This window comes from Papilio machaon, chromosome 1 (genome assembly GCF_912999745.1).
Source record: "Papilio machaon chromosome 1, ilPapMach1.1, whole genome shotgun sequence".
NCBI lineage: Eukaryota > Metazoa > Arthropoda > Insecta > Lepidoptera > Papilionidae > Papilio > Papilio machaon.
In genome coordinates, this window is record NC_059986.1 from 10,211,926 (window position 1) to 10,226,445 (window position 14,520).

The 14,520-nt window shown below is 33.0% G+C and overlaps 1 protein-coding gene across 3 annotated transcripts in view; it reads left to right on the forward strand.

The window, feature by feature from the left end:
* LOC106719276 (long-chain-fatty-acid--CoA ligase 4) overlaps positions 1-14,520 on the forward strand; it is a 32,607-nt gene that overhangs the window by 9,821 nt on the left and 8,266 nt on the right. The window contains exons 1-2 of one of the 3 annotated variants that reach the window (XM_014513578.2): positions 100-266; positions 12,124-12,162. In XM_014513578.2, the coding sequence (XP_014369064.2) occupies positions 12,140-12,162 (23 nt within the window). In that variant the 5' untranslated portion in view covers positions 100-266; positions 12,124-12,139. Of the gene's footprint in view, positions 1-99; positions 267-12,123; positions 12,163-13,817; positions 13,903-14,520 lie in introns of those variants that run through there. The other 2 variants (XM_014513580.2, XM_014513581.2) reach the window with 2 other exon arrangements.

The window sequence follows — 14,520 nt, forward strand, 5'->3', positions numbered from 1 at the left end:
GATCACGGCCACGCTGGCCCGGCCCGGCCGAATGGCGGGAACGGCCGAGGTCCCCCCCCCGATACCCCTCGCCATGCCATACCACGCACGCTCTTTTGCTCTTTTCTCTCTCTCAGCTCCCAGTTACCGATCCGGCGCTGTGCTAAACGCACGCGTCACACTAAACGACACACACGAAAAATAAAACTTTTCCTTCTCCTTACCAAGTGCCTGTGATATTAATTATTTGTGTAATATAGTATAGTTTTCAATTAGAAGTCGAACTGGTAAGTTGTATCTTTTGTTAAATGTATTAGATTGTACACGTGATTTAAGAAGTTTAACCGGACAGTTACGTGGAGATCGTTTCGCTAGTTCTAGCTACAGTTTTACGTAATTAAATTTTATGAAATGTGCTTCTTTTTTTAAACGTCTTATATAATGGGACAGATTATGTAGTGCTTATTATTATTTTCATTGGCCACTTTAATCGATTTTTGATCGAATGTGACAGCGAAACTACGACGCCCTTGACATTTGCGAATGCATCGAGTACCGCAGTAATAAAAAGCAGTGCGACTAAGAAGAAACTATTAATTTGCTTTGTTTTGATTAAAATCTTAAGTTACGCTATGAAAATATATTGCCATAATTATGGACACAATTTACGTGTTAGTATTTATTTAGAGCTTTCCTTTATTTCTGCATTAAAAATATTATTGCTTACCTGTTATAATATTTGTATTGTCACATCAAAAAGTAAAAGAACTAGTATTTATATAATTTAAATTAATTATGATTATAAGTTATAAAATTTGATTATAACAAAATAAAAAATTCAGTGTGGGTATAAATGCAATGATATTACAAAATACTAGCTGTCGCCCGCGAGTCCGTCCGCGCGCAGTTAAAAAAATGAAAAATAGATGTTGGCCGATTCTCAGACCTACTGAATATGCTCACAAAATTTCATGAGAATCGGTCAAGCCGTTTCGGAGGAGTACGCTTACGAAAACTGTGACACGAGAACTTTATATTATAAAATATAAATATATCGATCAGTATAAATAAACCACGTGTCGGACGCGTAAATCTCACTCAGTGAGTTTGTTTCCATTGCGACCATTCACCGGTCAATCTAGTATAAATCGGTGAAGCTTACTAATATTATAAATGCGAATATTTAGATGGACGAATTTGTTTGAAGGTATCTCCAGAACCGCTCTTGATGAAATTTGGCACGGTTGTAGAACATAGTCGGGAAGAACACATAGGCTACTTATAAAGTTTTTCTTCTTAACATAAATTTACATCTATATTGTATGATACATAACTTAATTTCTCTTTAATATTACCGTTATAGAATTGAATATTTGTAACTTTTTAAATGTACCTTCAAGTGATTAATTAAAAAGTTAAATTTATCAAGTCCACACTTGACGACACTGGGGAAATTGATGTTCTGACTTATTTTTCAAGACTCATCCTCATTTTAGATTGTCAACATAGATATCTGGTTGTCATTTCAAAATCGTCTGTTTTCCGTCGACAATTCTGAAAAATAATATGATAATTTGTTAAACCTGTTTATTCAAAAATGACACGGCATTTTTAAGACGATAATAAACTTCGCGCCAAGTTCCGCTTACTTTCAAGAGATTCTGTACTAACTGGTTCATCACGATTATGTTATACTATGTTTCTATTCCTACCTGTGATCTTAATAGTTTTTACATTTGCATCCAGTCTTGTACAAAGGTAAAAGTACCTAATTAACTGTGATATTCATGATTGCAATCTGCTATGTTACCGTCAGTTTCTGCAGAAAGAACTGTCTAAAAAATATCCAGATAATATAAAGTATATACCAACCACAACCAGTAAAACACAACCTTAACTCCAAAGACACACGGTTCACATTTTGTTAAATATCTCGTGAAAATTCAGTTCAGATATTACTAAATTCTTTGTTATTCTTGTCACAATATTATTTTTTTTTTTGTTTTTTATTGCACACTCAAAATTGAATGACTACATGAGCTTTTATTCTTTGATGTTTTTTACTTGCTGTGATATATCGTAGAGGGTCTAAATAGATATTGCAAAAACTAAGTTGTAAGTGTGGGTAGCGTCTCAATGGGGTGAATGACTCTCTTGTCCTTAGAAATGCTATAAGTTTTAATTTTAAAAGCAGATAAAGGTTTAGGTCATCTCTGTATACATTAAGATACGTATTGTTTTTACACTTTAAAGTGCATGATTGCATTTAAAACGCGATAATTTTTTGTTATTACAGTACTTAATCAGGTTTACTTCGGTGCATTTAGTAATAATTATTTATTCTATAACTTTTAAATGTCGATAAATTATGAATATTAACTGTTAGATATATAAATATTATTATAGCAATGTCAAATGATGAGCAAGACGAGGTAAGCAACTTTAAAATTACGTAATTCTAATTTAATTTTATTTATTGAATCTAGTTTTACGTTTTTTATCACATATACCATTTTTTTACAAATGTCAATGGTTAATGTACTAATAAACATCAATAATAATAATAAATAATATAATTATTAAGGTTATTACTTGTAAAAAAATGAATTACTGTTTAATTCAGTACTGTTTGTTTAAAGTGAAGAGCGTGTTTTAGACAGTTTTCCGTTTTCCATTTACTAACGAATTCCATGGAATTAAATGCTTACTGGAAATATTTAATTTTTATGAAAATGTTTTACTATCAATTAAAATGAATTTTATTATTATTAAATTAAAGTTTATTTTAGCAATGTTAGTTTTGTCAATGTATTCAAAAATTCCGGCTACGTGACCTTCGTTAACCTTAACGGGTTAGTCACTGACTCGGTCAGATACGATCAGGTGATGTTTGTCGTAAATTGTAATGAAGAGGCGTTTAGCTGCACCCAGTGACTCAGAGGTTGTAGCAGCGCACCGTAATACATATAGACTGGATTCAATTCCATAGAAAATTATTGTTAATAAAACTACCGGTAGGCGTTATCTTTTTAGTGCATTTACGTAGGACTCTCAATATTACAAGAAAATTATACATTAAGAGGTTAATAGGTTGTTAGTTTATAATCGATAATTGAAGTACAACACTATTTAAATCGATATTTATGATTATATAACATGTATACACATTAAATACTGGACTATGCAGAAACGAGCGTGCTCAAAACGGACGCCGGGGCACAGGCTATCGGGAGGACAAAGTACGACAAACATATCGATAATTATTCATACACGAAGACGATAATAATTCGATAATTCATAATACATCACGCGCATGTCAAATGCAATTGATAACTGTTGTAAATGCTATTCAATATATCATTTAAATCAATTCTATCTATTTCGCAGACTTTCAACAATATAGTACTCTAATATATCATAATCAGCTACATATAAAAAATTAAATAAAAACAATAATTTGCATACTGACTTTTTTACACTGTGGCGCAATCAATAAACTCATAAGAAACTTTAATCCTTTGTCAGCATTAGCAGTCAATTTTAAGAATCAAACACAACAAGTTTTATTATACGTATACCATGACAAAAAATGTCCTTAATAATGTACACATGATGATGTCTAACGTGATTACTGTGATTACGTTTATTCACTTCAACGGAAATAAATACAACATTTTCAATTCGTTTTATCATAACTTTATGTTTTTAAACCTGTGGATGGGAAACAAACATGTTGTCGACGAAGTGTAAAGATGCTTAGAATTTGTAGATTATACATTCCTTTTTAAGCATAAATATTTAAAACGTAAAACAACGAAAAACAAGCTTTGTATTGATTTTTTTTGACAAGTTCAAAAACCGTTTAACCGGTCGAACATTGCAAAACGAATGAAACATATTCTGTCAGCGATGTTTGGTATCCCGCTGTTCCTTTCAGATACAGTTAGGTTGTAGCGAACTTGTAACTAACTGTAATATTTGTAAATGTTATGTTAAACTTTGAACCTTTAAATTGTCTTGTTTTTTTTTCAGATTGTTTTATGTTTTTAGCAGTACGAATGCGCGGTGAAAAAAATATGTCTTTCAATTTGTTTGTCTTTTAAATTACTTTGCCAAGAAATGGTTTCTTTCTTGTAAACTTCTCACGTTCATTTTTTTTTTGTTGTTTAGAGTTATTTGTATTATGTTCGCTGATTTCCAAGGTTCGAAGGTTTGTACGTCTTATCTTAACGATCATGTTTTAAACTAGAAATCGTTATCTAGTGATTTTATTACAACTTATTATAATTATGAATTAAAACTGAAGAAAAAAGATGGATGCCAAATTAAAAAAAATAGTATTATAATTATAAATTAATAATTTTTATTTCTCAAAATTAATATTATAAAAATTGTAAGAACTGTTATTTCTACGCAGATGCATTATTGCAAGCTGCCAAATGGTTTGTACCACCTGCGTCCCCTATAAGTCCTCTGTACCCATTTTAGGTATATATATAAAAGTGTTCTTTATTTTTACTACTTAGATAAACGGCTGTAAATAACATGGATACAATTAAGAAGGTATTTTAAAGTAGCAAATACAAATTTATTGTATTCTATGCTAGCGAAATTCTATTTAAGATACGTTTTCGTAAAACACCCAAACAAACACGTTATGTAAATTTTGAATGATAGCACAATTTACGTAAAGCTTTTTTTTAACAAGCAACAAATAAACAACTTTATCTGGAATATCGTCTTAAATGATCTTAAATGTCTGAAATTCTCTTTAAAGCATTTGTCATTTTTTTTAATTAATCGTAACACTGCAGCAGATTTTTCACAAAACTATCCCGAGATTGAATATGTTTTAACCCAACCATGTAAACTAAGATTGATTGCCTGATAAGCAGCGTAATTAAGTCTGGATTAAGGAAATTTAGCTCGTAGATCTTTTGAAATTAAGTCAAAATCCTGTTACTAGAAAATTTTTCTTTTTGCAGTTTCCTCAATCTAGAATAAAACGTCTGCAACTTATATTATGTATGGGTTTTTTGTATAGTCATGTCGCAAGATCGCTTTAGTTTTCCTCTTAAATAGCATAAATTATAACATTTGTCATAATTTATTTGATTTATATTTAGAAAAATCTTATTCTTGGAAACCTGTTCCTTTAAAACATTACTATTTTAATATTATCTATGGGTTTGTTATTTATTTCTCCATACATGTACTCTGTATTACTATATATTGTCACATGTTCAGTATGAATTGCAGGACCTGCTTTTTTGATACCACATCTAAAGAGGTGACGTATGAAAGAAAAGAAAGCGAAGATGGGGTTATGACGTCATAATTTTTATAGCACAAAAATGAATGAAACAAATAAATGAATTTGTTTAAAAAATTGTTTACGATGACGTCGGGACGGCTTCGTGAATACGGAGCGGCTGGAGTGATTTGGGTCGAGCCCTCTTTTAACTTTATATTTAGCACACCGCGTTCACTTCACTGGTAGATTGCTTTAGACATAACACTTAATATTATTTTCGCTGATTTTCCATCATTACATAAACATCTGTTCTCTTTGTTGGTATAACTATCTTGTCTTAGTTTTTTTTTAGTAGCAAACGAGCAAAGCGGCCACTTAGAGTTATAGAGTTTCAATACTATGCGATAATCTAATTATTCTTTCTCTCGAGCAAATGTTGTCCGTCTGCAAAATTATTTCATTTGTAAGCTGTCATTTTGTGTTGTTATTATACAAGAAATAGACCGGCTTAGTGCGGAATATAAACGTGTTTTCATCTCTTCCCGGGCATAATGAATAATGTCAAGGTCAGTACAGAAGTAATGTATAACAAACGTGATCAGTGTCTACTCCCGTGTACATTGTAGAGTACAATAGTACAGTATATAATGCAGAATATAAAAGTCGAAGATGTGCATAAATATGTTAGTGTAAATTAGTCCCGGGTGTAGAGATAAGCGAGGTTATCTGTGGCGCGTTTACAAAAACAGCATCTCATTATTCTTGTGATAGGTGTGCGGATATTGTCACCTCCCTTGACCGACACCACGTTTTTTATAACTAGTGCTGTAAAAAGATGTCTGTAACTGTCCATTCAGTAACTCCATAAATTTTACTTTTAAGGAACATTAACGTATGAATAGTGATTTAAATTTTCAATTCATACTTATTACTCTTCAATTTTCTATGTGCTTTTTAGTTTCATAAACTTGAAACTGAATCTCATTCGCTGTGAAAATAAATCAACTTAAATGCATTAGGGCGAGGGGTGCTATTTCGGGGTGCGCTCAGACGAGTTCTTCCTCACCTCCCCCTCCCACGTAAACCGAGGGGGGGTGCTGTGCCCGACCTGTGCTCCCACAAATCCTCCCCCTGCCCGCACCGCAGCGGCATTGGCATTGAAACTGCTTGAATGAACACTTGAATGAGGTATTGTAGAAATGATTTTTTTAAGAAAAATCTACCGGCAATCAGCAACAGACAAAGAAGCAAATTCATTAAATATTTCCCATCCTTGGACATGCTAGAATTACGTGATTATCTTTTTTTAGTTTAGCCATTAATTAGCTTTGTTTTGTTATCTCCGTTCTTGACCTTGTTTTTCAATATAGGTAACACTTGTTAAATTAATTTTCGATTCACTTCGCGTCATACTTTTGTTCGTTTGAAACGGAAGTCATTTTAGTCACGTCTATGTTTCCTTCATCTTTTTTGTTAGTTCTTATTTAGATTTATTTGTCGGAATGGATTTGTTGAGAAAATTATTGCACTGCATCTTCGATACTGTTTAAAATATTTGAATTGAATACGAGTTTGCCTACTGTTTCTTTTTTGACATTGACAGAGACATACTTTTTCATTTCTATATACATAGTCTGTTTATAATTAAGTTGCATAATCAGTTCGTTTGTACAAATGTTTGTGGAGGAAGGAGTGTGCAAACAAAAGCTGTCGCAATGTTTGCCATACAATTGGTTCCGGCCGATACGATGCCTTGGCTATACACAAGCTATCGGGTTGTATTCTCAGGTGTGGCTGTGCCTGTCGCCCGGTACAAAGTTCGTCAGTCAGTTTACGATTTACTATTTACATGACAATATGACAAAACATAGTTGGAATTTAGAGCATTTTCAATATACTAATTGTTTCCTAGGCCTTTTATATCATCCCAGTTTATATTTTCTGTACAAATCTTGTCTTACTAATAATATCAATACAAAAGTGTAGATGGTTGGATGGATGAATGTTTTTTGGAAGGTATCTCCGGAACGGCTGAACGGATCTTAGTACATAGTCTGGAAGAACACATAGGCTACTTATAAAGTTTATTTTTTAACTCTGCACGGACGGAGTCGCGGGACAGTTAGTGTCAGTAGTATTTACAATTGTGAGTTTAGGCTTTGCGTAAAGATTATTAATGCAGATCAGTGTCCTAATAGTATCATAATTTGCAATAAAATAAAACATATTGTAAAATGTTCGCGAATTTATTTACTGACCATTCATTCATTTTACCTTATTGTAGGTGATTAACATAATGAACGTTTGTTTACATACGTTATTACGTCGCAGTAAATACAATTTCACGTTTTGTTTCTTAATATTTTAAATGTAAGTGTTGTGGGGTATGTGTGTTCCTCACGCGAGTTTTAACTCGACAAAGGTATTGTGTAGTCGCGTTTATGCGTTATCGTATCGCGTTCAAAGTCCACGTAGTGCTAACGGGGCCGCGTGGCGCCGTGACGTCACCGCGTCGACCACGCCACGCGCTCGCCCCGCCACCGCCACCGCCACCGCCACCGCCTAGCACAACACGCTCCCGTGGCATTGATCAAAATAAACATTTTCCGTTATGTCTTAGCTCAACAGCTGTATAAAAAAACAATGATGATTATTTAAACATACATTTTTAAATCACTAAAATTATTCTGAATTTAGCAAACAATTCATTTGCTATTTATGGATCACAGCTGTTAAGTTCAATACTCCCTTTTTTCTATTTAAAAATCAGTTCTTTTATTATTTGCAAATGTTAACACGTTCAATGTCACTGCGATTTTTCCGTATTAAAGTACACTCGCGACACGGTGGCACTTAACGTGTTAATTAATTTGTTATTTCTACGTGTGTTAAACTTCTCATTGCTATTCTAGCACATAATTAAAATCTAAATATCTTAGGATCATCTGGAATTAGGTACCCTAGTTGTGCCAATTGTCATTCTGGACTTTGGACTACTTTGTCCTGCGGGCGCATTCCGCGCCCCCGCACGGCACGACCGGTCACTTCTGCAACACGAATTATATGTAACTTTTTATAGCAATTACCGTACGATCGTGCGATACGCGTAATTAGAGAACTGGTTCTAAATATGTTGATATTTGGTATCTCGTTGGTTTATTGCTTCGTTTCTTTTACATTTCGTATGGTCCGTATCGATCTATGTGGTAATTCCATGTCGGAAGACGAAATCTATAAGTTATTATGTCAGCAGTAATATTTAGGCCACGGAAAAGGTAAAAAATATACTTAAATTATTTGTCCTTTTAATCTTAAAGAGGAACTTGTTAAAAGTTAACCCATTAAGGAAATAGAAAGAGTAAATTCCACCTGTTGTTTGTCTTCGCGACCTTGTCGACCAAGACTGACGACGCTGGCCACACGAACACATCAGCTCACTATGACATTAAGATTCGTAGTTTGGCCGTTTTTAATAATGACTGATTAAATTTTGACCACAACACAGACTTTGCTATTGTAAGATTACTATAAGGAATAGCGGATTTATGTAAATATCATTTCTTGTTTGTAGTGACATATTCAGCATGCGGTTAATAAACGAGCACGGCGTTGTCGTGTGCTATGTAACGCATGTACTGAGTCACGACTCTTTTATATCATCATCCTTTTAGCTTTGTTACTTTCACTAAGTTATATTTATATTGAAATATATTTATTTATTATTCAAAAAACCTCAATAAAATTTCGATAAAAATCACAGCCTTCATTTAAACAACGTCCTTTATAGGCACGTACTTGATTTTTCTAAGAAATATGTTATTCGTCAGTGTTGATATAGAGTTGTATGTACACTTATCGTGTACATGTAATATGTGTGTGATTTCTCACAAACGCGCAGTTATTTATTTTCCTTTAATTTATCTTACATTGCGTGTAACGAAAGCGTATTCCTTTCCTTAAAGATTTTTTCTCGGAATCGTAACGTAAGTATGGATAGTAAATATGGGTTTTGTATTGAACAATAGCGGTCCTGGGAACTGATCAAGACGAGCAAAGGTCGACTTAATGTATCACAGTTACAATAGCTTAACATCTCAAAAGTAAAGCGTCGTCATCAGCTCATTATCCGTCCCCATCCAGGAGCTCAGAGTCTACCGTATTTACGGGTGACTGGGTCCAGTACGGATTGGTTGACTTCACACATATCTTTGATTTTCTTCGCCAATATGTGCAGGTTGTATCACGATGTTTTCCTTCACCGTAAGAACGTCGGATAAATGTACATATGTAAATCAAATAAACACATTGGTACATGGTGGGGATTAAACTTGTACGTTTTAGATTACGGTCCAGTTCGGTCAAGCACTGAACAACTACGTCATCGATACTTTAAAAGTAATGCGAATGGCATTAATTATATTGCTAAAAATAATGTAGTTAAAGTACAAGCTAGTTAATTTTGTGTTAAATCTTTTCATCAAAGCAAAACTAGGAGAAAAAGAAATGTTTTTTTATATTTATGTAACTAAAAGTTATTTTGAAGTTTTTTCTTTGTTAAAGTTTATCACGTCATGATAAGTTTGATTTCAAAGTCTTGATAATTCCATCTTATATTCGTCACTGTACTCTGTTCGAGTTCATTAAATGTCTAATTGCTAACGTCTGTAAAGGCACTTAACCAGAGTGCCTTTTTTATTTGTTAAATTAATTTTAATTTCTACTAGCGATACGAACCAACAATATTTATTCATGTTAAATTGTTAGTATATTTAAGTGAATTTACGCGTTTAGTATGAACTATCAAGTAATAGGTATAATACATATGTATTACCCACCTTGTGCTAGAGATGACTCAGGAGTTCGTAAACTGGTTTGACATTCGCGTAATTAAATTAACGCACCTCGCTATTTGCGATAATAGATCCGTTTGGAGACGAATTTACATAAAATGAGAGCTCATTTTACATGCTAATTACGTTAGAATTAATTTTAAACAATTACTTGCAACATTTATCTTTCACATTATAATAAATATTTTAGTTTTTGCGGATAATTTGTATAAAGTTAATGCGAGAATTTGGAATTATGTAATAAATTATTCATTGTGTTTTTATAATTGTTTTGAAATTGTCCGGAGTAATAGAGGCACGCGTCCGGTGCGACGATCACGTGCCGTCTTATTGCACGAGTGGTTTTGTTTAAAGACATTGTGTGCTCCGAGCGCCGGTCGACCTTTAGACCCTCGGCTACCGGCTACTAAATAACTTCCCATTCCCACGGACTCGTCCGAAACCATTCATCGCTACTTTCCTCGTTGTAGTGAACAACTCAAGTAACAACAAACAAAATAATTTTCATATTTGGCAAAAATTCAACTTCTTGACGACAAAAGAAAGAAAATTAGAAAAATACCAAATGTTTCAAGAATAAGATAGTTGTACTGTGCTCGATTAGGAGAGGGCTATTAACAAAATTAACAAAAAATAAAAAAACTCAAAAATGATTAAACAATCTTCTGTCCGCATCCTTTAAACAAGTATGACAGTTGAGCTGTTGGTGTGTCGTGCGAGCGTCGCGTGATGTCCCGTCTAGTTCCGCGGCATGAGGCCTAGATTCCCGTGAGCTTCCGCGGGGGCGCTGCGTACATACATCTAATTTAGTACCTAATTGCCTTTCATAACCAAAGTCAATCATATTAACCATTTGGAAGGTGCACGTAAAAAAGTATATACGTATAACAGTGGCGAGGAATCAATTCAAACGGATATTGCACTTTGTTATTAATACAGAGGATAAAGGATTTATCATTGCAGGCACGCGTCGGCCTCTATCACGACTCCTGCATTTACATGACTTTGACAGATAATTTCAAAGTCTAATATTAATCCTACATAATAATTTTTTTAATTGATAACGTTTCAAGGCCAATTCACGCAAAAACATTTTGTATGAAACAAGTTAAATACATTCGTCACTTAAAAATATGTTTAGGAACTTCCTATATTGGGAAAAGTATGAATCTTTTAATTAATAAATATTTGCGTCTATTATATGTCATAAATATGCGATAGAATCTTATAATGGAGCAGAACGTAAGGCAAAAGTGAAATGATTAATAACATATATAATAAAATTAACGCATCTTTCAGGTTAGTAAAATTTATCTAAGATCAAAACACAAACAGAACAATGCAATTGTTTTTAGCCACTTGTTTAAGTCGTTAAATAATTAACAGCACTTTGTAATCTCGAGTGGCTTACTGTGTTTGTTCTTAGCAGTATGTGCGATAAACTACGCACCATTGCAACGAGTGCGAAGTTCATGATAACAAGATATATTGCACCTTAACACAACTGTACAGAGTTGTTTTTTGCACTTGAACTGTCACAGTAATATATCTTGTGCAATTTACACATTTATTAGTTTGTAATAAGGCTGTTATTCGCTTGTTAGCGTACATTATTTATCCTTGCAGTAGGTATTGTATTGGTCATTGATTACTACGACATTGCCAATATCTTTTTCGTTTTTGTTGCTAAGTATAGGGTATAATATATCAGGTACTTGCTGTTGTTTTAAAAAGTTAATTAAATAAATACGTTATCTGTTTTTTAATATATATTGTGAACTTAACATTGATAAGAGTATATCTGTCCATAGTTCATTAACAATATAACTAGCTGTTGCCCGTGACTTCGTCATCATGGAATTTAAACTGAACATCCATTGCGGAAAATTGATTCAAACTTTGTTTTTTTTTTTGGCATACTCTTATAAATATTAATCTTATTGTTCAGTTGCGACTTGATTTACTGCTTTCTTCCGTATTAAACAAAAACTATAATTCGATACATTTTGCAATATATTCACACGAATTTTTTGTTTGCAGGTCGAAACATCCAGATATGTTCATAGACGAGAATGAGACGTAAGTAATTGTATTCAATTCAAATTAAACCAAAGTCAATAAAAAAGTCTAGTCTAAAATCTAGTTTTTTTTAAATATTAATCTAAAAAAAAATATGGACATACACATATTTATGTTACTGGATTATATAAACTTTTGTGCTATATTTCATTTGTAACTTTAGATAGGCATGTTTTGTGTGATAGTCTAACTAAAGTAAATACAGTCAAAATCTGTTATAACGACATCGAAGGGACTACTCATATTGAGTCGTAAAAACCGATAGTTGTAACAACCGGTGACAGGTATTAATAGGAAAGATATGTATATAACATTCAGCCAGGACCTTTGATTTTGGTCAATTTAACCGGTATGTTGTTCTAAACGATGTCGCTATAAACGGTTTTGACTGTATTAATAGTTATAGCAATAATTTTCTTGCTATTATTATTTCATTATAATTAGTCCCTTCGTTAAAAATAGTTACGTAAACCACGTGATGTGACAAAAACAGTATAAGCACGCTTCTTTAATGTTGTATGATGAATACATAATGTCATAGCTTCGTAGACTGCAGGCCACAACTTGAAGTTTGTTCACCCATGTCTAATAGTGTAGTCTTGATGTATTACACCTTCCTTCATTAACATTCACTAACGTCATCCACTTATCCGATTATGGGAATAGTACCAAGTTTTCAATATTCACATCTCAAACACCGGATTCTTTTTTGTGCACAAAAAGGTTGCGATTATTGTAGTGTTACAGTACAACATGAAAGAAAAGTAAGTTAAGGAGTTATTTTGGAAGAATTGTGTTTTATTTTTTTCGACAAAAATAAGTTTAAACTTTTATGAGGTACTGGAATACAATAGTTCTCTGTTAAAAGTCTAGGACCTTTGTTAAAGTTATTACTATCAGTCGTAAATACACAGAAAACTTTTATCAGAAATGTTGTTTTTATGAGATCACTAGCTGTCGCCCGAGACTGTCCGCGCAGCATTAAAAAAAAATTAGCAGCCTATGTCTTCCAGACTATGTTCTACATCTGTGCCAAATTTTATCAAGATTCGTTTCGCCGTTCTGGAGATACCTTCAAACAAACATCCATCCATCCATCTAAACATTCGCATTTATAATATTAGTAATATTATAGTTTATAACTTGTTATATTTATGCCATCAATTGACTCATTTCAGAAAATAGATATTTTTAATAATTCCTTCGTTATAGTTTGATAAGACATTTTATACCTTAGTTAGGCAAGACAAAAGGTCTGTTTTACCGCAGACCATATTAGTTGGATAAACAAAATTACATGAATACACGCCTTTCTAATGTAATGTGATGTCAGAATAAGTAGGTAGTAAGTTTAGATAACGGTTTCAATTACAAAGGGGGAAAAGAAATATTTAATAGAATTGTGCTGTATCTGTGAATGTAAGACACTCACAAATAACTTAGGTACAAACTATGTGAATGCCGTTACAAATTTATGCCAAGATCGTTTAAAATACAAGATTAAGTCTGTGATCATTTCTTATTAGGGATATGACTATATTTTCTTTTAAAAAATACGTTTTATCTGTACGGGATTATGTCCTGTCTGTTTTATCAGATAACGTATCGAAAGTCTTACTGCTGTAAAACCTTTTTAATTGCATTACGCAGAGTTAGTTCGACAGCGGTGCGCGCGCTTGTCTACTGAACATATTTATTTACTCTGTGACAGTGAGATATGGGAATAGAGCATTGTGAGTGGTGAGTGTGGTTTTGGCGACATTTTTATCGTGGATTTCCATTGCTAAATAAACAATAACTTGCCATCCTCATCGTTAAAAACATATGTTTTTGAATATGCGCAATTTTAAGAAATATTAAAGCACTATTCAAATTGACGGTGTATATTCACTCACTAGACAATATAATTAAATTCGTCCTCACTGTACTATATAGGTACCCCAATGTTTTATGTTTTATTTGATATCAACTGCACCAATTCCATTGAGAAGGAGATGTTTTTGAGACTGCTTTATACTAGATGTTATTTAAGACTATCAATTTGACATCTGTATTTATTTCATTCATCCACACATCGAGCCTGTTCCTTGAGTTTATTCATCTAAGTAAAACTGACTCGTTAATGAAACATTTAGTACGGTGACCCTAAAGTAGCAATGAAAGTTGATTACTCGATTCCAGCACAGTACTGGCAGTAATAAATCATCAATAATCATGACCATGCCCTGCAATGGACTTGCCATTAGCCTCGGTAGAACAACTGCATTGGCTGTTGTCCAAATATTCTAATAAATTCCTTGTTAGATCTGTCTTTATTTTGCCAAATTAATTGAATCTCTTTAAATTTCATAAGATTTT